This window comes from Terrapene carolina, unplaced genomic scaffold, assembly GCF_002925995.2.
Source record: "Terrapene carolina triunguis isolate 2854851 unplaced genomic scaffold, T_m_triunguis-2.0 Scaffold104, whole genome shotgun sequence".
In the NCBI taxonomy this organism is placed as follows: domain Eukaryota; kingdom Metazoa; phylum Chordata; order Testudines; family Emydidae; genus Terrapene; species Terrapene triunguis.
In genome coordinates this window covers 62694-85241 of record NW_020664455.1, presented here as the reverse complement: position 1 = coordinate 85241, position 22548 = coordinate 62694, and the positions used below count along the sequence as shown (strand labels likewise).

Genomic DNA, 22548 nt, shown 5'->3' with positions numbered 1-22548 from the left:
ATCTCCAAGACAGCTTCATGCATGGTAAGCAGCTTTTTGACTCTTTGCTAGATGTAGACAGAAAATTCCTGGGGCCTTTCTGTTTTTCCAATATCCTCACTGGAGAAAACGTACCTAGGTACTTCTATTGCTCTCATGGCCTAGTACATGAGCACGTCACAAATGTTAATGAATTTATATTCACAATATCCCTTGGAGGTAAAGAAGCATTACTCCCACATCACAGTTTAACTGAGGTGAAGATTAGGTGACTTGCCAAACATTACACAGAAAATCTGCAACAGAGATAGGAATTGAATCCAGATATCCTTAGTCCTTGTAATGTAATAAACATAAGACCAATCCTTCCTCTCAGGAAGGAAAGCTAAGGATGCCAATTCTACTAGGTCTTCAGTGTCCTTGGTGGAAAGTTTTTTCTGCAGGGCTGCGATTGAGAGGTACTGTCCAGCCCCCAGTATAAGCAGCATGGTAGGAGTAGGAGGGAGTACGTCTACACTCCAGTTACTTTTGATATAGGAGGCTGTTTCAGCTAAATTTACGTTACAACAGCCCTGAGGTAGCTCAAATTTATACCAAAGGCTGGTGTCAGAATACAGGAGGTGCAGAAAATGGCTTAAAGACATCTCTTCCCACCTTTCCTCTACCCCAGATTCCTGCATTGATGATAGCTTGACTGTAACAGAATCTGGCCCAATGTGTCAATACATAGAAAGCTAATTAAAAATAAAGAAAAAAATTCAAAAGCCAGCATCTAGTCTTCTTTTAAGCTGAAAACACGGTTTTGAAAACAAATGTACTTTCTCAGTTATAACTTCAGCGTGATACAGTGTGTGTGGACTTACTAGTAAAACAAGAAAAGGTTCTCTGATTTTATTTTTAATAATCCCAGCAGGAAACTAACAATGTGGGTTTCAGTTAAATTACGTGAACATACTATTTGTCCTTACATAATTATACCAAGACCCATAAGAAACAGTTTAGTAATCTAAGCATCATGTTTATCTAGAGGATATTCTAAGTATCTAGGATCCTTGGAACTGCAGGTTCCAATTCAATTAGGATTCACTCAGCCTTTTTTTTTTTCCTGTATCAGCCTCCAGCTAATAGGAACCCAACAAATTTGAAGACACCCACCCCTTCCAGCTGCTGGTAGGGAGGAGAAGCATTCTCTCTGCATGCTTCCCATTCATGCCCTGCAATGTCCTGGGTGCTATAAGGGTAGGTTGTGGATTTCTGTTGCTCTACCTCCATCCAAGAGCCTTTCATCTGCTGACATAGGAGTTTTCGGAGTAGCAGCCGTGTTAGTTTGTATCCGCAAAAAGAACAGGAGTACTTGTGGCACCTTAGAGACTAACAAATTTATTTGAGCATAAGCTTTCATGGGCTACAGCCCACTTCTTCGAAGAGAGTGTATTTCTGCTATTCCAACTTTATTTAAACTTTCTCAAGCAGCAGCACCAAAGTGAAATTTACCTAACACTTTCACTGATGCCACTGGGGTTCTGAATAGCTGCAGTGAAACTGACAAAATTCTGAAGCTTGAGAAAAGTTTAAGAACAGCAACAGAAGCACTGGATTTGTCTTGTCTGCAGATTTTGGAGGTAAGCACTGCTTCAGTTATATGTGATTCACCTTTGGATATTTATCTTTGCAACCATAAGGACTAGAATTTTATTTTATTTTATTTAGCAATAGATGAGAGCTTAGATTCTGAAGAAGTTGAGGATACTTTCCCAAAATATTTTTTTACTCAAGATGGGCAAAAGGATCTTTTAAGATTTGCTCAATTACAACTGGTAGGACTAGGCCCAGTGTTACACCACATCTTTTCATAGAGAGCAAAAAGTACACAGAGACTTCAAGTACGCCTCTACCCCGATATAACGCTGTCCTCGGGAGCCAAAAAAAAAAATCTTACTGCGTTATAGGTGAAACCGCGTTATATTGAACTTGCTTTGATCCGCCGGAGCACGCAGCCCCGCCCCCCCGGAGCGCTGCTTTACCACGTTATATCCAAATTCGTGTTATATCGGGTTGCGTTATATCGGGGTAGAGGTGTATATTGGTTCTGTATATGAACCTCTAGCTATGAGGAACACAGGTAACACCAGCTGTTCCCTACAATCAAACCTAGGGTGACCAGACGTCCCGATATCTAGGCGTTTGTCCCGATATTTTGCAGTACTCTCTTTTGTTTTTTTCTCCACCGGTGGCACTCCGCTTTTTTTGTTTTGCTCCGCCGGTGACCTCCCCCCCACGTGTCCCGTTATTTTCTTCCTCTCATCTGGTCACCCTAATCAAACCACATATGAAAGAAAACTTCCATATCAATTTGTGACTACTAGACAGTTTGCACAGTGAACACAGAATAATAAAAAACAAATGTAGAAAACTATCAAGAGGTTTGTTTTTCTTTGAGTGTAATAATAAATAATAATAATAAATTATTAATGGAGATATCCCATCTCCTAGAACTGGAAGGGACCTCGAAAGGTCAGTGAGTCCAGCCCCCTGCCTTCACTAGCAGGACCAAGTACTGATTTTGCCCCAGATCCCCAAGCAGCCCCCTCAAGGATTGAACTCACAACCCTGGGTTTAGCAGGCCAATACTCAAACCACTGAGCTATCCCTCCCCCCTGTAATAGTTTGCAGGGGTTTAATCAAACACAATCTGAAGTCCTCTTATGCTATATGTAAATAGCAGTGTTCTCTCAACACATCTTACTTCAGTCAAGAAGAGAGACAACAAGAAACCTCAGGTCCATCAATGCCCTCCTCCCATATCATCACGTGGGTAGTACGTCCTACGTAGCATAGGACCACCTAGTACTAATTGGCAAGTCCAACAATCCTCCAGGGAACATTTAAAAACAAACAATTTAAAAAAAGACAACAGCCAAGTCCTGGGTCAGGTCTACATTACCAGCACTTTATTGGTGTAGCTATACTGGTACACCTCTACCCCGATATAACGCTGTCCTCGGGAGCCAAAAAATCTTACCGCGTTATAGGTGAAACCGTGTTATATTGAACTTGCTTTGATCTGCCGGAACGCACAGCACCGCCCCCCCGGAGCGCTGTTTTACCGCGTTATATCCGAATTCATGTTATATCGGGTCGTGTTATATCGGGGTAGAGGTGTATACCATATAAACAGAACACTCATAGCCGCCCCCCCCACCCCCAAGCAAAATAAACTACACAAGTAAGATCACAGTTTTGCCAATATAAGTATGTCTACATCAGGGGCTTTTGCTGGCACAGTTATGCTGGTCAAGGATCACATCTCTTCACATCCTTGACTGACAGAGCCATGCCGGCAAAAGTTTGTAGTGCAGCTCTAGCCTTGGTTACATTAAAGTCAGTGGGAGTTTTGCAACTTAAATTAAACTAAAATTGGCCAGTGTGCCTTTGGAGCAATTCTTTCTAGACCGCAAATTTCAGAGATGATCAACAGGGATGGGTTTGCATGTGTGTCTCTCACCTACTTGCAAACAGAGTCAGTAGCTGAGCTCCACAAGAGGTTCAGACTGTTTGCTGCTTAGATCACACTAATGCTATGCAACATCCTACCCCCGGAAACCTAGAGGAACTATCTCTGGGGCCAAAATGGCAGACCTATCATTTTTTTGCTGAATAAAGTTGTTACACAGAAATACTGAATACCAAGAGAATCATATCACCCACCAGCACCTGTGCTTTTAAATTCAGGACATTCCTTTTTAATTTGATTGTAAGTTCTTAATTAAACTATAAACTATTCAGAAGAGGGACCAGCTTTTACTCTGTGTTTATATGGGGCATCCCAATTCTGACTGAAGACTCTAAACTATATTATTTGTGTTATTGTAGCTCTTTAGGTAACCCAGTCACAGATCAAGGTCCTGTTGTGTTAGGCAATTTAAAATAATATTTTCCATTTCCCACATGAACTGGAGATATGCCCTGTATTAGCTCCTTTAGCAATGCATATCCAATTCCCTCTTTAATGAATTTATGCTACCTACTTCAAGTACTAACTTTTTGCAGTTTGCCCCATATTCCAGTCACATAGTGAGTGAAAAAATTCTGAATTGCATTTATGACAGTAATTAACACTGGTACATACTTAAATTTACTACCATGCATGATCCCACTGAGGTCAGTGGTACTACTCACAGCATATAAAGTTAAGCATATACTTAGTCTTTGCAGGAATAGGGCCTAAAAGTACACCTCTACCCCGATATAACGTGACCCAATATAACACGAATTCGGATATAACGTGGTAAAGCAGTGCTCCGGGGGGCGAGGGGGGCTGCGCACTCTGGCAGATCAAAGCAAGTTCGATATAACGCGGTTTCACCTATAACACGGTAAGATTTTTTGGCTCCCGAGGACAGCGTTATATCGGGGTAGAGATGTAACAGGCTAGGCAGGGTGCTTATGTAGCCTGTTTGCATTAATGCAGGGGTCGGCAACGTTCGGCACGCGGCTCGCCAGGGTAAGCACCCTGGCGGGCCGGGCCAGTTTTATTTACCTGCTGTCGCGGCAGGTTTGGCCGATCGCGGCCCCCACTGGCCGCGGTTCGCCGTCCCGGGCCAATGTGAGCGGCGAGAAGCGGTGCGGGCGAGTGATGTGCTGGCCGCGGCTTCTCGCCGCCCCGATTGGCCCGGGACAGCGAACCGTGGCCAGTGGGGGCCGCGATCGGCCGAACCTGCCGCGTCAGCAGGTAAATAAAACTGGCCCGGCCCGCCAGGGTGCTTACCCTGGCGAGCCGAACGTTGCCGACCCCTGCATTAAGGCATCCTTTTCATTCACCCTGTGATGTACAAATAACCTCATTTATATCTTCTTAGAGAATTACAAGTTTAGATACTTTCTCTTCATAACATGTGCCTTCTAAAACTATTTGAGTAGTCCTATTCTTAGCTACTGTTATCAGTTTTAATCTAACCACATGTAAATCTCACAATCAGGTAACTAAAATAATACAAAAAACTAGTGCTGTAGGACACAAAAGTAGTTAGAACAACCATAGTCAAATGGAAAATTAAATGTAAAGTATCGGGTGCTCTTCCCATTGAAGTCAACAACACAACTCCCATTGACTTCAGTGCAGCAAGATTACGCCCTTCGGGTCTCATGAAAACACCCAATGATAAAAATTTCTGAGTCCAATGGAGAATTTTTGTGGGGATGGGAGCGCTTACCATGTTAAAAATAATTATGATAGTGACCTTTGCTTGGTAATTTTTTTAAAGAGGTTTGAAAAACAAAAATCCCCTCCCAATTTAGCAAACACTAATTGAACAGAATTGCAAATAATTGTTTTAATAGTTTCCAGTGTATATAATGTATTATAACTAAATATCTTGCACTACTATGCTCAAGGATGAGAACAATATTTGTTAGTTACAAAACACAGAAAATATAGCAGAAACAGCATACAAGATTATTTTGGTGAATCCCCCCCAAATATGGCTTCTGTTTTGTTTTTTATTAAGTTGTTGGTGAATGACTAGCAAATTTAAAACAACACTAGATATTTAAAACAAAGCTGTCTCACCAATTCCTAGCATTTTAGAGATGCAGGTCAAATTTGGCATAAAAATTATTGACAATGTCCCTTTAACTAATGTAAACAGTATCATTTCATGGGAAGCAGGAAAAATTAAAAGAGGGCCAGAAACACAGTAGGTGGCTACTGAAATACAAAAGACAAATGAGAGGCTGGGGAAGAAAGGGTGATTTAAAAAAAAAAAAAAAAAAAAAAAAAAAAAACGGGCATTATGAGACAATCTTACCTGGAGATCTGGGTTCTGGCCTCAGCTCTACCATTCATTCATTATGTTTCATTTGAAGCACCACTTAACCGCTCAGTACCTCAGTTTTCCCATTTGTAAAACTGAGGTAATACTTTCTTGCCTTTATCATTTATAAAGGTACCCTTTGCTGCAGTTACTCAGCACACCTTTATTAAGAGCTTTAAGATCCTCCAAAAAAAGAGGTGCTATATAAGTGCAAAGTAGTAGTATTAAAATCTGCAAAGTGTATATGAATTAAGCGTTCTGTTTTACGACTCTGGTAGGATGCACAAACCAAGGCCCCAATCCTGCAGTTGGATTCACACACATGATCCTTGCAGCACCATGGAGTTCCAGCAACATCAATTAGGTTCTGAAAGTTTCTGCCTACATGGATATGATAACAGGCCTGGGGCCCAAATTCATTTTCTGTGGTATGTGGGGTTACCAGAATCCTTTGAAGGAATTACAGATTAATGACATATAATTGGGGGTATGTTATTCCTTACACAGTACTGTACACTCCAAATATCAAAAAAAATTGAGGTTACCTGTAGAGCTGTTTATTAAAATTTCAAAGTAGATAAACAAGTATCAATGTCACATAGTCAAAGTCCTATGAAAGGAAAATATCCACGCATCATCCCTTTAAGAACATGACCCAACATGTCACAGCAATAAACAATAATAGATTGCTTACTCTTATTGTTATTACCACCATAGCAACTAGGAGTCCTACCCCAGGACCAGGGTCTCCTTGTGCTAGGCACTGTACAAACAGAGAACAAAGAGATAGATTGTAAACTCTTTGGGGCAGAGACTAAGTATAAGATAAGAGACAGACAGAGGAGTACAAGGGAACAGTGAGACAGAATTGGTCAGCATGACAGGCAGTGGTCTCAGCACACCAGCAGCCTATTCGTTATCAAGTTTTTTGTAGGCATCTCAGCAGAGGAGAATATTTTTTAAAGACACATTAAATTATATTTGTTATGATCAAATAATTCTTATTAAGGAATATCTTTATGAATGTATGTGTGTATACATGTATACACACGCATTCAAAAAGAAGAGGTAAAAAAAAGCTCTCTTTTTTAAATAAATAATAGATATAATCACCAAATGAAGCTATGTTCCTAGTGAACTGCTCGATCTTTTTAAATTTAGAGGTAAAGGCCTAGGCCCCAATCCTGAGAGTTAATTTAAGGTCTTTCCATGCACCACACAATAGACATGGTTTAAGAATTTTTTTTTAAAAACATACACGAAACAAATACATGCAAGACAATGGAATCAGACACTTTTACAAGTTGTTTCACACATACACACACACACACTCAGAACCAATTTCAGTTTACTGTATCCTTTAAAAGGAGAAGGGAGAGAAGTAAATGCCTGTTTACTTGTTCATAAGGAAACCATATAGAAAAATAAAGCTACTACACTGAACTGATTAACTAAATACCTGCAAACCTGTTAAATATCACTTTCAATTGGAAACACTTGCTTTGGAATTGAGATTAAAGTATTCTGGGGATTTTTTTTAAACTTCCTTGTATGGTGAAAGACTTCCCAGTGAACATTTCTCTCTCTACAAATATATATATTTCTTCATTCTTATTTAAAAAAAATAAAAAACTTCCTACACATTAAAGCTATCACAGGTGGAGGCAGCCATGGTCCCAGTGTGCTTAATGTTTACTTTATGATGGAAATTAGTACCCATCTCCAGCACAGCAAGTGGCCTATTGACAGCTAAGAGGTTACACACAGTGACCATTGGGAGAAGAGAAGCTTTGTATCCTCCAGGATTTTGCCAGGACTGGGCGAGCTGGGCTATGGCTTGTCTGAGGTTTGGGAATGGGGGCAGGGATGAAGGTGCCTTTATTAGCTGCGCGTTTCAAAGGCGTTTCAGAGACACCCCTCGAGTTCTGAGAGCAGGGCAGATTTTACAAGGTAAAACAAGCGAGCGCACAGCTGTTGGGGGGGTGGGCTCCACGCCCGCAGAGCCGAACCCTGGCACAAAGAAGGGGTGGCACAGAAATAAGGAGGAAGAAAAGCAGAGGGGCGGGAGACTGAGAGACTGGGGAAGCGGGGGGGGTGAAAGGTACCTGAAAATCTGCCAGTATCATTTCTCGGTCCATGTTGGACGCCATTGCAGCCGGCCGGGTCCCCTGCTCTTGTCTGCACTGTGCACCTGGAGCCTGCTGCTGCTGGGGACCGGGGATGGGAGGCTAAGAGCTCATGTGAGCTCCGAGCCGAGACACTCCCCCTGCTGCTCCCCTGCTCCTGGGGCCGCTCCTCGGGCTCGCTCCGGCGTCGGAGAACAGGGGGGTCCCGGGCGGGAGGAGGGGGCTCGGCTCTGAAGGGGCAGGGGCGCAGCCGGCCCCTCTGAGCAGCGCCCTCCGCTGCCGTGCCACAGAGAGGAGGAGGCAGCACTGCTTCCTCCCTGGCTCGCAAAGCGTCTGTCGCACATTTTGCCTGTCATTGAGGTCGCAAAGAGATGCTTTGCGGCTGCCACGTGACCCTCCTGTCAAGCGCCGGCGAGAAGAAAAGCCGGGGGGGAGGGGAAGGGGGAGAGCGGTTGTGTCTTTCCGGCTGTCCGGCAGCGCCGAGCCCCGGCGCTGCTGCTGGGCCGGCGGGCGGGCGCCGAGGGAAGCTGGGTTCCCGGGCGCGGGCGTTGCGGCGGCGGCGTTGCACAGCTGGGAGCGGGGCGCGGAGCTGCCAGGCCCGGAGAGCGCTGCAAAGGTGGCCCGGCTTTGCGCCAAGCTGCTGGGAGAGCCGCGAAGCCAGCCGCCGGCCTCGAGGGGATTGCCCGGGTCTCCCTTTGCAAAACACACACCGCAAACTCGTGCCACGCCTCGGGGAAGTTTAGAACCGGCCTTAAAACCGGTCACAATCCCAAAGGAGGGAGTCGCTCACTCCAAAGCAGGGAATAACGCTTGGTATGGCTAGGGGGCACTTGGCCCACGTTTGGGCCTTTCCTGGAGTCATGATCCGCTTCGTTACACAAGGAAACGTCGCCCTACAGTCCTACGTCTCAGTATGCACTGTTGATGTAAGCCCTGGGGGTGCCAGGGTTTTAGAGCGAGAAGCTGGCTGAGGTAATGGCTTTTATTGGACTAGCTTCTCTAGGTGAGAGAGACACGCTTTGCCGCTACACCGAGCTTGCCTTCGGGTCTGGGAAAGGGACTGATAGGGTTACAGATAACTACAAGATGATACAGATAGTTCAGCGTCTGTTCAATCTTGTATTTAGCTGTGACGCTCGGAGGACCTTTCCCAGACCTGAAGAGGAGCTCGGTGTAGCCCCAAAGCTTGTTTCTCTCGCCTACAGAAGCTGGTCTAATAAAAGCTATTACCTCACCCATCGTCTCTCTAAATCTCGGTGTCATTTGAGGGTTAAAAGCCCCCGTTGAAGAAGCTCCCATTGGTTATGAATGACTGCTTTCTTTTTCAATGAGATTCAATATCTTGATTTATTTTAACTTCATCCGTTCTGCTTGGCATTTTGACATAGCTCTATATTAATGACAAATGTTATTTCACTTTTGAAACAATTGCTCATCGGTATGATGATTAGGCTATTTCTTTATACATATTTTCTAGCAATCACTAGTTTGACCTGGATTACCTGTTCCCATCTAGCATGACAAAGACCTAGGTGTATTTATGTTGTGAACTATACTGTGTGTGCCTGAATTAAGGTGTAACTCAGTGGAGCTATGAGTCACAGGATGAAACATCAAATCATTATTGTCCCATTGAGGCCTAAGCAAGATACCATTTCTCCCTCCAAAGACACTCCCACATGGAAATACCTCTCTCAAAGAGAACACCCATAGAAGTGTTTTAGCTATCTGTTGTGTTTATAATTAATGCAGGACTGAGATAATTTTGCCTTTCTGTAACACAATATCTGGTTGCTTTGTATATAAACAGATAGTTACTGATAAACAAAACAGGTGCTTTCATTGTGACATATAAATATAGTGATTCAGCTCCAAGCCAGATTAATTGTTCCTTAAACATTATTTCCTTTTCCTTTGATAATACATGATTTTTTTTATACACTGGGCAAACAGTGACTTCCTTTTAATGGAAAAAAAATACAAGAGATGGCTAGATATGCAAGATTCATTTCTCAGTCCTTGTAACTCCTCTCATATGGGAAACAACCAATTTGTCATAGGTTTATGATCCAACAGATGTTAATATGCATAATAGCCCTTACTCTTAGGTTTCCCACAACAGTACTTTAGGTCTCAGCCCCATTACATATAATCACTAAGCTTGTTTCATAATATTTATGCAAGTCCTAGTTTTCAGCGTTGTTTGTTATTTTTAAATATATGTCCCCTAATGTTTTCCATCTCTCCTCTGGTTATATACACAGTTTGACTCTTTAACTGGCTAATTAATCCAACTTGTTTTATTCCACGCCCTACATAATTTCAAGTTAATTCGCTGACACCTAAGGTCAAACACAGAATCAATCACACAGCCTTCTTAACATTAAACGATAGACAAGATCTACATTACAACATATTTACGATTCTAGATATTCTTTTCTATCTTAAGAAATATAGAGTTAGTTCTTGACTAATTTTATTTTCGCGTTTGTAAGACGATATATACAAGCCTGTTCAGAATAGATGTGCTTCCTGCTGATCATCAGAAAAATAATGGCAGGATTGATACTAACAGGGAGGAGGGGGGAGAGGAAAACAGAGAAAGAATAAGTCACAATGGAAGCCACTAAAGAAAAGGAGGGTGATTTAGGGAAATAAACATTACATGCAAGTTAGGAGCTGCAGACGAACATCGATAAGTTTAACTGTATCTGTCTGCAGGTTAGACCATTTGCTCACAAGAAAGCGGTAAAATAGCAGGACATGGAATTATTAAGGCACATTGCTAGATGCTAATAAGAACGGTGATCTTTATGATACACATGGCTTGTTTCATATACTAGACAATCGTTTTATAATTTCAAGGTGAACTATGACAATATCAAAGCCCTACTTGTGATGGAAAGCAAAATATGACATGCAAATTGGATATTCTACTTCGTCCTACTCCTGTTCCAATTCATGTTGGCTGGGTTTGCAGTAAAGATTTACTACACGTTGTTCATTTAATAATTCTAGTTTAACTTTACAGAATTTATAGATGACACAGCTATTACTGCCACACTATCTCCTTTTTCCACTGCTTGACATTACCGACAATTCTGTACTATATACACTATGTGGTTCAATACCAGAGACAGTATATACTCAACTAGAAACCAATCTACCCACATATTACGACAGAGTAACTATAATAAAGGCTGAAAGGCAAGTTTTGTAAATTGGATTAAAGCCAACTATTTTCTGTCAGTAATTTAAAATTGTAGTTTAGTAAATAGCGCTGCAATATTACTCACGGCCATCAGCTGTAGTCAAAGGTTAGTTACCTGGTACTTATCAAAGCAATATTTGAAGCGAAAAGTATCCATCTTAAGTTAAATAAAGAGCAGGATCGGGGCCAAAATGAGAAAAAGATGAAAAATACTAAACCTACGTTACGTCACATGCAGTCCAGATTACAATAATATAAATAACTTCGTTTATTCCCCTCACAACTCTTAAATGAGCCCCAAACTGGGCGTTTCCTATACATACTGGATAAATTATAAATGGTACTTGGAAGGTAGGGAAGTCAGGTGGGTACATGTTTGCAGTACTCCGTGCGATGTCCGATGATTATATCTGTGTGCAGAGGGTTTGGGGATTGTTGTTTTTTTGACTGTTGTGTTGGACGCTGATACAGCTCTTTCTGTTTTATAAGATATGTCTCTTTAGAATTGTTAACAGTAATTAATTACAAACAACATGCTCCTTCCTACAAACATTTTAAAAGGACATACAAGGCATCAGGTGGTATGGTGCTACTTTTCTGGCTGGTCAATTTCAGCTGCAAAAGAAAAAGAGGCCTTCACTGTCTCAAAGTAAACTATTTTTGTGACTATGACCAGTCACTTCTGTTAGCTGAAATTATTAACAAAAGAAGGATTCTTCTTCTTTAAGTGTCCTATGCAAAGATTAGTAAAAGAATATAATATTTATGGGTCAACTTCTGCAGTGACTTAACCTACATATAATTCAATTAAAGTTAATAGACTTGAACTAGGTGTAAGTCAGCGCAGAATGTATTTGCAAGCTACCTAGTGCAACACCCTATTCTAAATAATATTGTAATATAATGCCTGTTTTCAGAAAACCAGTGTTATTGAAAACATACATTTCTGGAATTAACTGTGAAGGTAGTTAAAAATCACACTTCTGCCTAGAAAATTGTTACCCCCTATTGTTACTTATAACACGTAGGTTTATTATAACAGAATTTTAATAAGTATTTGCTCTTTTTTCATCTTGTTTGCTTTGTGCATTTGACAACAATGTGACGATAGTCAGTTTTACTATTTCCTGTGCTATTCACTGTAACAGCCCGTTCATCAGCTTCCCTTGTTGCTTGTGTCAGTTTTTCACAAAACAATAGGGAAAAGAAAAACATTTTCAAAATAGGAAAATGTGGCTGTGAAGCCACGGAACTTTGCCCGGAGACTCAGACGCCTAAGCAGTACTTCTAACTACGTTTAACTTGCTTTTTGACTACCTATATTTCAGATTGACATGTCCCTTTAAAAACAAATTATATTTCTAGCATTAGGCATCTTAAATCAGGCCCTGGACTTGCGCTGCCTACGCATACAAAACTTGCATTGTTGTCAATGGGAGTTTTGCCTAGTAGGGAGTGCAGGATCGGCTCCTTTAATTATCTGATATTGTTTCTAAACACTTCCATTTAACAACATCTATTGAGTTAGCCAGAGTGTGTATTAAAATGAACGTTTTGCTTATGCATGGAAAATAGATTGACAGATTATTTATCAAAGGAACATATTAGGTATACTTATGTGGGAGTCCGGAAACTGACGCCGAAGTACAGCCTACTTTTCAGAGCGATGACCTGTGTGGAATTCAGGCTTCTAAGGCTCACCGATTTTAGAGCAATTCGGTATTTAAAATCATTTACAATTCAAATTATTTTAGTCACCTCTGGCAATAAAATCCTCACGCCCTCTCATCGCTACTTCTTTCTCCTTTCTCCTTTGACATACAAGTGGATCCCGCATTTCTTCCATTATAGTCATGTGTATTTTTCACTGAACATGGCACTTTTCAGTTTGTCGAGGATGCTAGAGACAAGAGCAGCAAAGGTTTCTGCCCTGGATTATTGCAGTTCACAGCTAGAATAATTTGACATTGACCCTTTAGCCATGACCTTGTCTTGTGAGGACCTGGAAACTGCCTCCTTTCGGGATGAGAGCTACACTCTGTTGGCCCGATGCTGCTCTCATTGACTTCAGTGGCAGGTCCCACATTTACCTGAATGAGAAAAAGGACCGGGCCCGGTGACCCTTCTATGGACTGCCCACTTGAAGGCTGCTATGAACATGAACCTTTGTCCTTAACTAGTGTCCTGATATTACAGCAAGAGAGTGTGGCAGGAACGGTGCCTGTTGCTACTTCAGCGGAAGGCAAGAGACTACAGCGAGGGGTGCCTGCCCACAGACACATTTTCACAGCCCTGGGGTCCTAGGCATTGGCCCTGCAGCAGTGTCAAGGGAAATCTCCCCTTTAGGCCTCACCAGCGGCCCTCTTGCAAGCGATCTGGGGGTGGGTGGGGGGTTGTTCCTCTGGGGCATGATTTTAACCTTGGATGCCACACGAGAAACAAGAGGCTGAGTGTGCAAACTGCCGCTCACCGCTCTGCCCCGGGCTGCTGGGGCCTGCGCGGTGCGTAAAGGCGAAGGGGAGGGTGTGCGCCGACACAGGCCTTCCTGCTCGCCTGGCGGCGGCACAGCAACTCCGCCGGGCCTCCTTAAATCTCTGCCGTTAAAATGTGGGCGGGTATTTCAACTCAAAAAGCGCTCAAATTTTTTTTCTTTTCAAAAAAAGCTGATGAGGTTAAAACAGGAGAAGGGGAAAGAGAGCGACAGAAACCGGCCGGGTGTCGGGGGCGCCACAGAAGCCGCGATTGTCCGGGCAGCCGGCGGCGGGTTTGGCTGATCCTGGCGAGGAGGAAAGTAGCTGCTGTCACTGAGGCGGCGGCTGCTTTGCAGGGCTGGGACTGGGGCACAGCCGGTTAGCGGCCGCGGCAGCCGCTTGGCGCAGGGGAGCCGGACCTGCGCTTCCCTGCTTCGGGGGGGTCTGGGTCACATCGCAGCCCAAGCAGCGCCCCGGAGAGCCGCTGCCTCCTCCCGCTCGCTGCGGAAAGCGAAAGAGGAACACCCCGATCCACGGAGCCAGCGGAGCCCTGCGGCACGGCGAGCCATAGGCGGGAAGGGCTCACCCCGCGGCTTGCAGCTGTAATGCCGCCGTGTACCTCGGAGATCGCCCCGGCCGGCTAGATGGAGCAGACGCCGCTGCTGGGCTTCTCCCCCTTTCCGTGAGCCCTGGCGGAGGTGCTGGCACCGGCATGCAGCCGCCCTCGGACAGCCACAGGACCCGGTGCCCTTCTGAATGCACCGAGCCAGCATTGCTGGGGGCTGCCGAGCCTCCGCCTAGGGCGGCAGCCGCTGGGGACCACGAACGCGTTCTCTTCCGAGGCTCTGCGAGGGAGATTTGTTCTGCTGCTGAAACCGAGACACGTCAGGGTGAAGGCAGCTAGTGTGTGAGCTGTGCAGCGGATCAGCCTCCCGCTGTCTCCCCTTGGCTTTTTCTTTTTTTTTTCCTTTTTCTTTTTTTGCATACTTGGCTTGGAATAAACGCAGCTGCCTGCGAGGAAGGGGGGAACCCCAACCGATAACGGATGCATACGGCTTAAGAAGATTTCTCTGCGAAGTTGTTCCCGCTGAGTCTCAAATCTCGACTTGAATAAGGGTGGGTTGTTTTCTTCTTCAGTCTGAGTTAGTCTCCTAGGTATGTGTATGTATATGTAACACATATAAGATATTATATATTAATATATTTCCCCTTTAAAATGGCCAAAGTCCATAATGTGAGTTACTCTACGTGTAGAAGCAAAGAAATATTCTTTCAAGTGGAGCTGCAGTTTTGCTGAATAATCACGTGTGAATTTAGGGGCGGGCGCTTGGCAAGCAGTTTTTTACGAGTATTTACTACAAGGTCTACTCCAGAAGATTAACCATCCCAGTCCTTCTGTCAGTCTCCGATGTCATGCCTGGTTAAAAAAACCCCCAAACTCACCTTTTTTTCGATCGTCAGTCACCTTAAAGAATGGCCGAGCCTTTGGGGAACGAGTTGGCGTCCGCAGCTGCAAGGGGGGACCTAGTGCAACTTACTAATTTGTTGCAAACGAATGTAAACGTCAATGCCCAAAATGGATTTGGGAGGACTGCGCTGCAGGTTGGTATCCAGAGAGAGAGAAAATATTTCATCACTGCTACCTACGTGACCCGGGTTGCTGAAAGACAACGTTCTAAATAGGCTGGTGTAACAAAATATCTGTATTTTTTTAACCTAGTTGGTTGCCATATTTTATAACTTTAGTGGCTCTAACTCCCTAAAATGACGTACTTGAAATACAACTGGCCAAAAACCATTATTTTAAACGGGGATCATCCTCAATATCAAATAGACTGTGAGTTTAATCCAGTTTTATTATTGGGGGAAGGGGAAGGAAGGCAAAGAAAAGGTTGGCGAGATGAAAAGAAACCATCCTAGCTGAGCACTGTTTCATAGATTTGTAAACACATACGTATTATTATTTGAGGTTTTGTGTTGTTTTTAAAAAACATACGGTAGAAAAATACATTAATGTTCTCGATTATTTATTCTGGAGTGGATGGTACTTTTCCTTTTTACGGTGTTTGTGACGAATGACCTTTCTGCATTTGGACACATGCTGCACAGGCACTGAGTACCTTTTAGATGTACATTAACAGTTAGACGAATGAGTTAGAGTTCAGTCTGAATCACTTGCCTAGCCATTCATAATTAAGGCTGAATAAAAATAGTATTTTCAGACCGGACACTAGTGGATGAACTCAAGATTTCATTTCGGAGGCTATACGATTGTATGTCCTAATTTACAGTATTTAGATTTAGAGGCAGTAGTTGGAACGGATCCAACCGCTAAATATTGGAATTGGTTAAAGTTTTTTTCTCTTAGGATCATCATAATGATGGTGAAAATGTTAGAATACAGACGAAAACGTGAAACTGGCAATTTTTAACTAGGGTGAAATTCTGTGGCTATTTATACTGTACACGGTGCAGGGAAATGTGAAACTAGAGTCATAGTTTTGTTTTTCTAAGTTCACACTTTTAAAAACATGTCTTTGTTTTAAAATACGAACTACTGTTCACTTCTGAAATGTTCTTTTCAGGCACTGTGTTGTTTGCGACTGAAATCCAGGCACTTACTGGGTCTTTGGCTTAAAATCAAAATGCAGGATCTGGAAAAGAGGAAATTCTTGTCTGAACACAATAATCATTCTTATTTTTCTGTTTCAGTTAAACTCAAGAACTATACGATTATCCTTGCACTATTATTATTATTATCACATAAGTAGGGGATTGTGTGACACTGCAGGCACCTTATAAGAGAATGAAATAACTTGTATCGAAACCTCACACAAACTAACTTCTGTAGGAAATCAGGAAACGTTTAGCCAAATTTTTTATCCTTAAAATGAGGCTGAAAAATTCAGTTGCGCTGCAGTAAATATAGGGCTTTAAAAAAATAACAATCACCGGACTTACCTTGAGAAATATTTTACACTGGTATACCACCCAGCTATCTTAAACATAAGCATCCATCTGATAATATCCACTTTTATTGCAGTTTAATCATCACTGATTTAATGAACCATAACTCCAGTCAAAACAGAGTTGTCTGTCTACTTATTTTCAGTACGCATAAACCTGAAACATGTTGTGGGTAGGTGACAGAGATCAAGAATATTGTCAATCAACATTTTCAAATATTGTTCACTCGGTAATGAACCGGATGAAAGTGCAATTATATTCTCCTATGCAATTATGCTAATTTAAACAACTACTTATAAATATTTTCCTCTGCACTTTTTCTTTTTGATGATGAGTACTCATGCAGGCCTCAGATATTGAGTTTCCAGTATGACCTCCTTCAGGTTTGTTCCACAGGTCTCTCTTACCCCACCCCCCTCAACGTCCCCCACCCCCAAATTACAATATCACTGATATTTGAAGCCACAATTGTATCCTAAATCCGACTAGCATTACCTTTTATATCACACTGAAGTTTTAGGGTGCGCAAGGAATCGAGGATGGGCTCCCCAAAAGAATAACAGATACGCCCAGGATTTACCAAACAATAAGAAAAAAGGGGGGGAAAAGAGGACGATGCCCTCACTTATTTTCCAGAGGTATAGCCGTACCTCTTACAATCTCTATCCAGAATTGAAAGGGATGGCAGGTAATGTAAAGGAAACATTCAGTTATCTCTTATCACAGATAACCTTTCCCCAATCCCAACTCTATCCTATCCTATAATAATATGTATTTTACATGTGCCTTTTTCACAAAGCCTAATACACATTTATTTTTCAATAACGGCAGATTTTCAACAAATGCCGTGTAAAATTTGTAATTTGTGGTGACTAGTGTAACTGTAATCCTTGTTTATGCTAGTAAAAGAAAGCTTCTTTGCAAGATTTTCAAGATATCGGTTGAAAATTTCTAAAGAAGCAAAGAAGGTATTTTTCCCTTATCTGATGTTGATAATAAATTTGTCTCCTGCTAGAGTAGTTGAATACTTGGTCTTGAAAAAACATAGACTGTAACATGGGAAATTATAAACGATCTATCTTGTTTCATTCTTTTAAAGGCTGAAGGGACAGAAGTTCTGGCGAACTTTGGGGTCAGGCCAAGCCACTCAAACGCCTAATCAAAGATGTCCCTGTGCTCAGTTATAATAGGTTAATGATGTGATCAAACAAGGTTAAAGAAATAAAGTTTTACTTAACAAAAAGAATCATTAGGAACACTGATCGCTCTTCTGAAGAGGGTTATTTTTAACAACATACATTGACAGATTGCTTAGACAGAAATTCTGAAGCTCTGAGATAAAAATGTTTGTTTTACAAGAACTTATGTGAACTTTAAGTCATCGCTCTTAAGTTCTCCATTTTGGGCAGCACACAATGAAGCACAGATCTTGCAGAAAACGTTGAAGGATTATTTTCTTTATATAGAGAACTACGGGACATGTATACGGTCAGACTGACATTTAATAACAAGAAACAGACAATTTAAACACTTATTGGAGAGTTTATCCTACATTTTGTGTTACTGAAAGCATAAATATCAGAGTCTCAGAAAGTTATCCATCTTATACTTAACGAGTTGAAGTTAATGAAAGTTTCTCAATATTTATTATAAGTAAAACCGAATTATATATAGATTTTAGCAATGAAAAAGTTGAGATAGAAGGCAACATTATAAAAAAGCATGATAACCTCAATATTCCACACTAGCTCATTTTGATATTAATCTCCTGTGAGATAGAAAGATATTTCTCACCGAAAGAATAAAATTATTCGTAAACTTACTGTGGCTAGTATAGAAATTGGAAAGTTAAGTTTACCCTCACATCAATTTTCTATCGGGGTCCCTCTGCATAGGTAAAATAGATCTCCAACAGTGACAAAGCTCGAATATAAAAATGAAGATTCTAAAACAAGTGAGTGAAACAAGCAGTTCTAATATTATTTGGAGTATTATAACTCTTATTTTTCCTCTTTAGGTCATGAAACTTGGGAATCCTGAAATTGCCAGGCAGTTGCTAATTACAGGTGCTAATCCTGATCTGAAAGACAGTACAGGGTTCGCTGTAATTCATGATGCAGCCAGAGCGGGTTTCCTGGACACGCTGCAGACTTTACTGGAGTTTAACGCTGATGTTAACATTGAGGATAATGAGGGAAACCTGCCATTGCACTTGGCAGCTAAAGAAGGCCACCTCCCAGTAGTGGAATTCCTTATTAAGCGCACAGAAAGCAAGGTGGGACATCGGAACAAGAAGGGAGACACTGCCTACGACTTGGCTAAACTGTACAAGAGGAACGATGTAGTTAAACTAATGGAAGGCAGCACTTTAAGTGCAGAAGCTACAGATATGAATTAAATCAAACACGAACAACTTCTTATTTGGACATTAAAGCTTATAGTCCTTGTTTTTAATAACATTTATTACAACTTTCTTCTTCTTCTTTTTTTAAATAACTAGTGCAAGTCTGGTGAAACTGCAAAGGTGTAGATTTTGTGAAAATGAATATATTTAAAAATCACACCAATAGCATTTTCCTGCACCTGCCATCCGCACAATGCTAGAAGAGACACAAATGGACATATGTTGATCGCTTTTGCTTAGTTCCTGCAGTGTATAATTTTACACTTTCTTCGTTTGTTTTAGGTCACTAATACTAAAAAAGATAGATGCTAAAATGCTTTATGTTTCTGACATTTACGTTTTTAAAATGTTTTACTGTGATATTTTTTCTTAAGATCATGCCTAGCAATTTGAAGCACTGCTTCTGACAAAACAGGATATTAAAGGGTGTAGCCCGTGGTTCAGGCAAAGCTTGGATTTAAAGGACGTTTGGCCTGTAAAGACAGCAGGACGGGGCCCTACAAGTGTTAGGAAATAGCTGCATTTGGACACTAATAAGAGCTTGTAGAACTAGGTAATTTGCTTTCTAAACTGAGATTATACTTTTCTTTTTCACTGTATTTAATCTTTCACAAATCTGCTTCTGAAATTGATGAACAGAAACAATGTAAGTGGCTTTTTTGTTTGCCAGAGGTTAAAACAGCTAAGCTTGGTTGTTCGTGTTTTCTGTGCACTGAACAATGCACTTTCCTAGTTTCAAAACAAGCAGCAGACAACCGTTGTCAGAGGAAAGGGTATAATAAGGCTGTGATACCAACAGAGAGATCCTAGTTTTCTGGTCATTCCACAATCGAAGAGAAGGTAGACGCTATTTAAGAAATATTTGCTTTCCACCAACTTTTTATTTTAATTAACCATTTTACTATAGCTGCATCTCACAAAACGTGGATATTTAAATACAATGGAATTTAGAGGGTATCACGTTTGCTTTTAATAACATTATATTATCGCTTGCACGTGAAACGCAACACAAGCCTGAATATTCGAATTGGCAATACGGTTGGTAGTATTTCGGAGACCCACAGTCACTTACCATCTGATGCTGCGCGGTGCTGAGCGCATTCTGCTTCCATGAATGCAATGGGCGCTGACGATGCTCAGCACCTTGTGGGACTGAATTTATTGTCAACATTTTATACCATGTTCTAGGTGTTAGTTGTTTGGCAGATCAGCAGTTTGAAGTGCTTTATTTTTAATATTCTAAACATTGACTGCATTAAAGAGATGGAATCAAATCATTGTAAAATGAACACATTTACAAATATCAACAAAATAGCATCGAAAGGGGGAATATACTTTAGTTACGATTATTTTAACTTTTCAGAAAAGGTTTTACCCCCAAAATCAATAACCATTGTTTGAAAAAAAAATTTTTTTCAGAAACTTTATCACATGTTTAGTATACACTCGCTGTCACATTGCTGTGTTCTTGATTAAAAACCTCTCTGACATATGGAGCTGTGTGCATTTATTTTCAATGTTATAATTTTTGTTCATAAATAATCTAAATCAATCCCTTAAATAGGACGGAGCATGTGGTGCACGTTTTATGAAAGAATCTACACGATAAATTACATGAAGATTAGTAAAAGAAACATATTTTGAGTTATTAAAACCTTGGAGTGCAATTCACAATCCGATAGGGTTACATGGCCACAAACAAACCCCTGCTGGTCCTCACAGAATGGCCTTGTCACTTTGCCACTCAGCCTAAAACATTGCGTGATGTCCTCATTCTTTTCCCATCTTTACAACTAGTCATTCACATTATTCATCGTTACACTATACAGCTGAGTCTCCACTATGTTTTCTCACTTTCTCCCCCACACCCACAGGGAAACATTCTCTAAATCTGAAGGCAAAGTTCATCTGTGGAGCTGTCTTGCTTCTATGTCATCTGCTATACCTCCCTCCGGAGCTCTACAAGCATCCAGTTTTAATTTAAACCGAACCGGTCTAATTAGTTCCTTACTAAAAACAGCCTCGGCTCCAAATCTAATGTCCCTGGGTTCAAAAATAGTGGTATTCATTGCAAGGAATATGGCTGAGTTACAACGGACTTCAGACCCCTTTTTATAGATGGAGGGTGTTTTCTAATGAGACCAAGCTCTAGCTAGCAATGTGTATAAATAAAATACAAAAGCACTCCCCTGATTTAACGTTCATTTTGTTTACTCTGACATTTCAATTGTAAACAGTTCTTTATTTCTCAGAAACAAGATTGAAAATTAAACTTCTCATTCTGATACTTCTAAAATACTATTGTTTTCCTTTTTTTACATCACGAAGTTTACAACAACTACAAAACGACTATTGGAAGGTAAAGACACATTTTTCCTACCGTAGTGGCACCCTATACACTCTAGTTGGAGATAGCATCTGACTTGGAGAAAGGGGGTTGTCAGTTTATCTTTTCTAAAAAACTCTAAAGTTTACTGAGCATAGACAAAAAAAGGGCTGTACATTAATAAGGATCCTCATATTGAAAAAACATTGCTAATGTAATGTGGTTTCAGAAATGACTTGTAGTTCCCTATCAGTAGTCTACCAACAAAAACTAGTGTTAAAAATTTCCACGTTTGTGAATGTGTCAGTTTAATATTTACTAAGAAATCCAAAATAGTGTAGTGTACAAATTAGAACGAAATAATATTGAGATAGTTTATTGGGTCCTGCTGATAGAAGCAGAGATTAATATAGCATTTGAGGAATGGGGAATAAACAACGTAGCACTGAGATGAGCACACAAATAGTAACACATTCAGCAAGCACAGACTAAATATAATGAAAAGAGCACAAAATAGATAACTATACAGGGATAAACAAAGAACAGGCAATGTACAAATACAAATTTGGGGGGCTGAGCCTATCCAAAGGGTTTACACTGCTTTTAGCAAGGTTGCTGGATTTGGCCTTTGTTTTACAATTGACTTCAGGACAATGACAGTCACTGCTGAATTCCATTTGAGCCAGGACAAATTTTAAAGTATTGTTGTATGGAACCAATATAATTAAAACTATTTTAGCATCTTTGTAATAGAATGAAATAACCAGTTTTATGTCCTGAGATTAACAGAGAATGAACTGTCCAATACTAATGCAGATAAAGAAACCCATTATGTGATTATGCTGGAAAGGTATAGAATCAATTCTTAGCATTCGGCATATTAAAATGAATTCAGCATCACTATTAATCTAGTAAATGACTGCGTATTTAACTAAATGAATTAAATTTCTTCCTGTGGTAATCTGTGCAACTAGAGGAATGAAATAAATGTTTTATTCTATGGTGGGATAATAAATGAACTTACTATTAAGTGCCAATGCAAGGCTCATTAATGCAAAGTCGCAAGAAATCATTGAAAAAATATATTTTTCAAGCTTTTAAAAATATAACGCACAGAAAATTATCTAATTTTAAGAGGTTTGGGCATATCACTGAACAACTAAAAGCAGACATACATTGTTATTATTTACTTACTAAACTGGTGAAACTCCCACCAAAAAGCCAGGAAAGGAAAAGCTTCTGTATTTTGCT

At 40.9% G+C, this 22548-nt stretch overlaps 2 protein-coding genes across 3 annotated transcripts in view; one reads left to right on the top strand and one right to left on the bottom strand.

The window, feature by feature from the left end:
- The window catches only part of LOC112112195 (FAS-associated factor 1), a 320608-nt gene extending 312368 nt beyond the window's left edge, over positions 1-8240 (bottom strand). The window contains exon 1 of the mRNA XM_026651874.1: positions 7898-8240. Coding sequence (XP_026507659.1) covers positions 7898-7942 — 45 coding nt within the window. The 5' untranslated portion in view covers positions 7943-8240. The remainder of the gene's footprint in view (positions 1-7897) is intronic.
- Positions 8241-13749: 5509 nt separating this feature from the next.
- LOC112112198 (cyclin-dependent kinase 4 inhibitor C) lies at positions 13750-20893 on the top strand. Of its 2 annotated transcripts, none has more exons than XR_003369797.1 (2): positions 13750-14716; positions 18585-18666. XR_003369797.1 is itself a non-coding variant. In XM_024208009.2 (2 exons), the coding sequence occupies exons 1-2, from the start codon at positions 15074-15076 to the stop codon at positions 18963-18965; spliced, it is 510 nt and encodes a 169-aa protein (XP_024063777.1). In that variant the 5' UTR covers positions 14766-15073; the 3' UTR covers positions 18966-20893. The 2 variants fall into 2 exon arrangements, 1 of the variants encoding a protein (XP_024063777.1); XM_024208009.2 differs by lacking the exon at positions 13750-14716 and adding an exon at positions 14766-15202 and having other exon boundaries at positions 18585-20893.
- The last annotated feature ends 1655 nt before the right edge of the window (positions 20894-22548 follow it).

Bases quoted from the DNA above. Each gene is read 5' to 3' on its own strand.
- LOC112112198 (XM_024208009.2), top strand. From the start codon at position 15,074: ATGGCCGAGCCTTTGGGGAACGAGTTGGCGTCCGCAGCTGCAAGGGGG. The intron at 15,203-18,584 runs GTTGGTATCCAG...TTTCCTCTTTAG, and splicing joins TTGGGAGGACTGCGCTGCAG to GTCATGAAACTTGGGAATCC.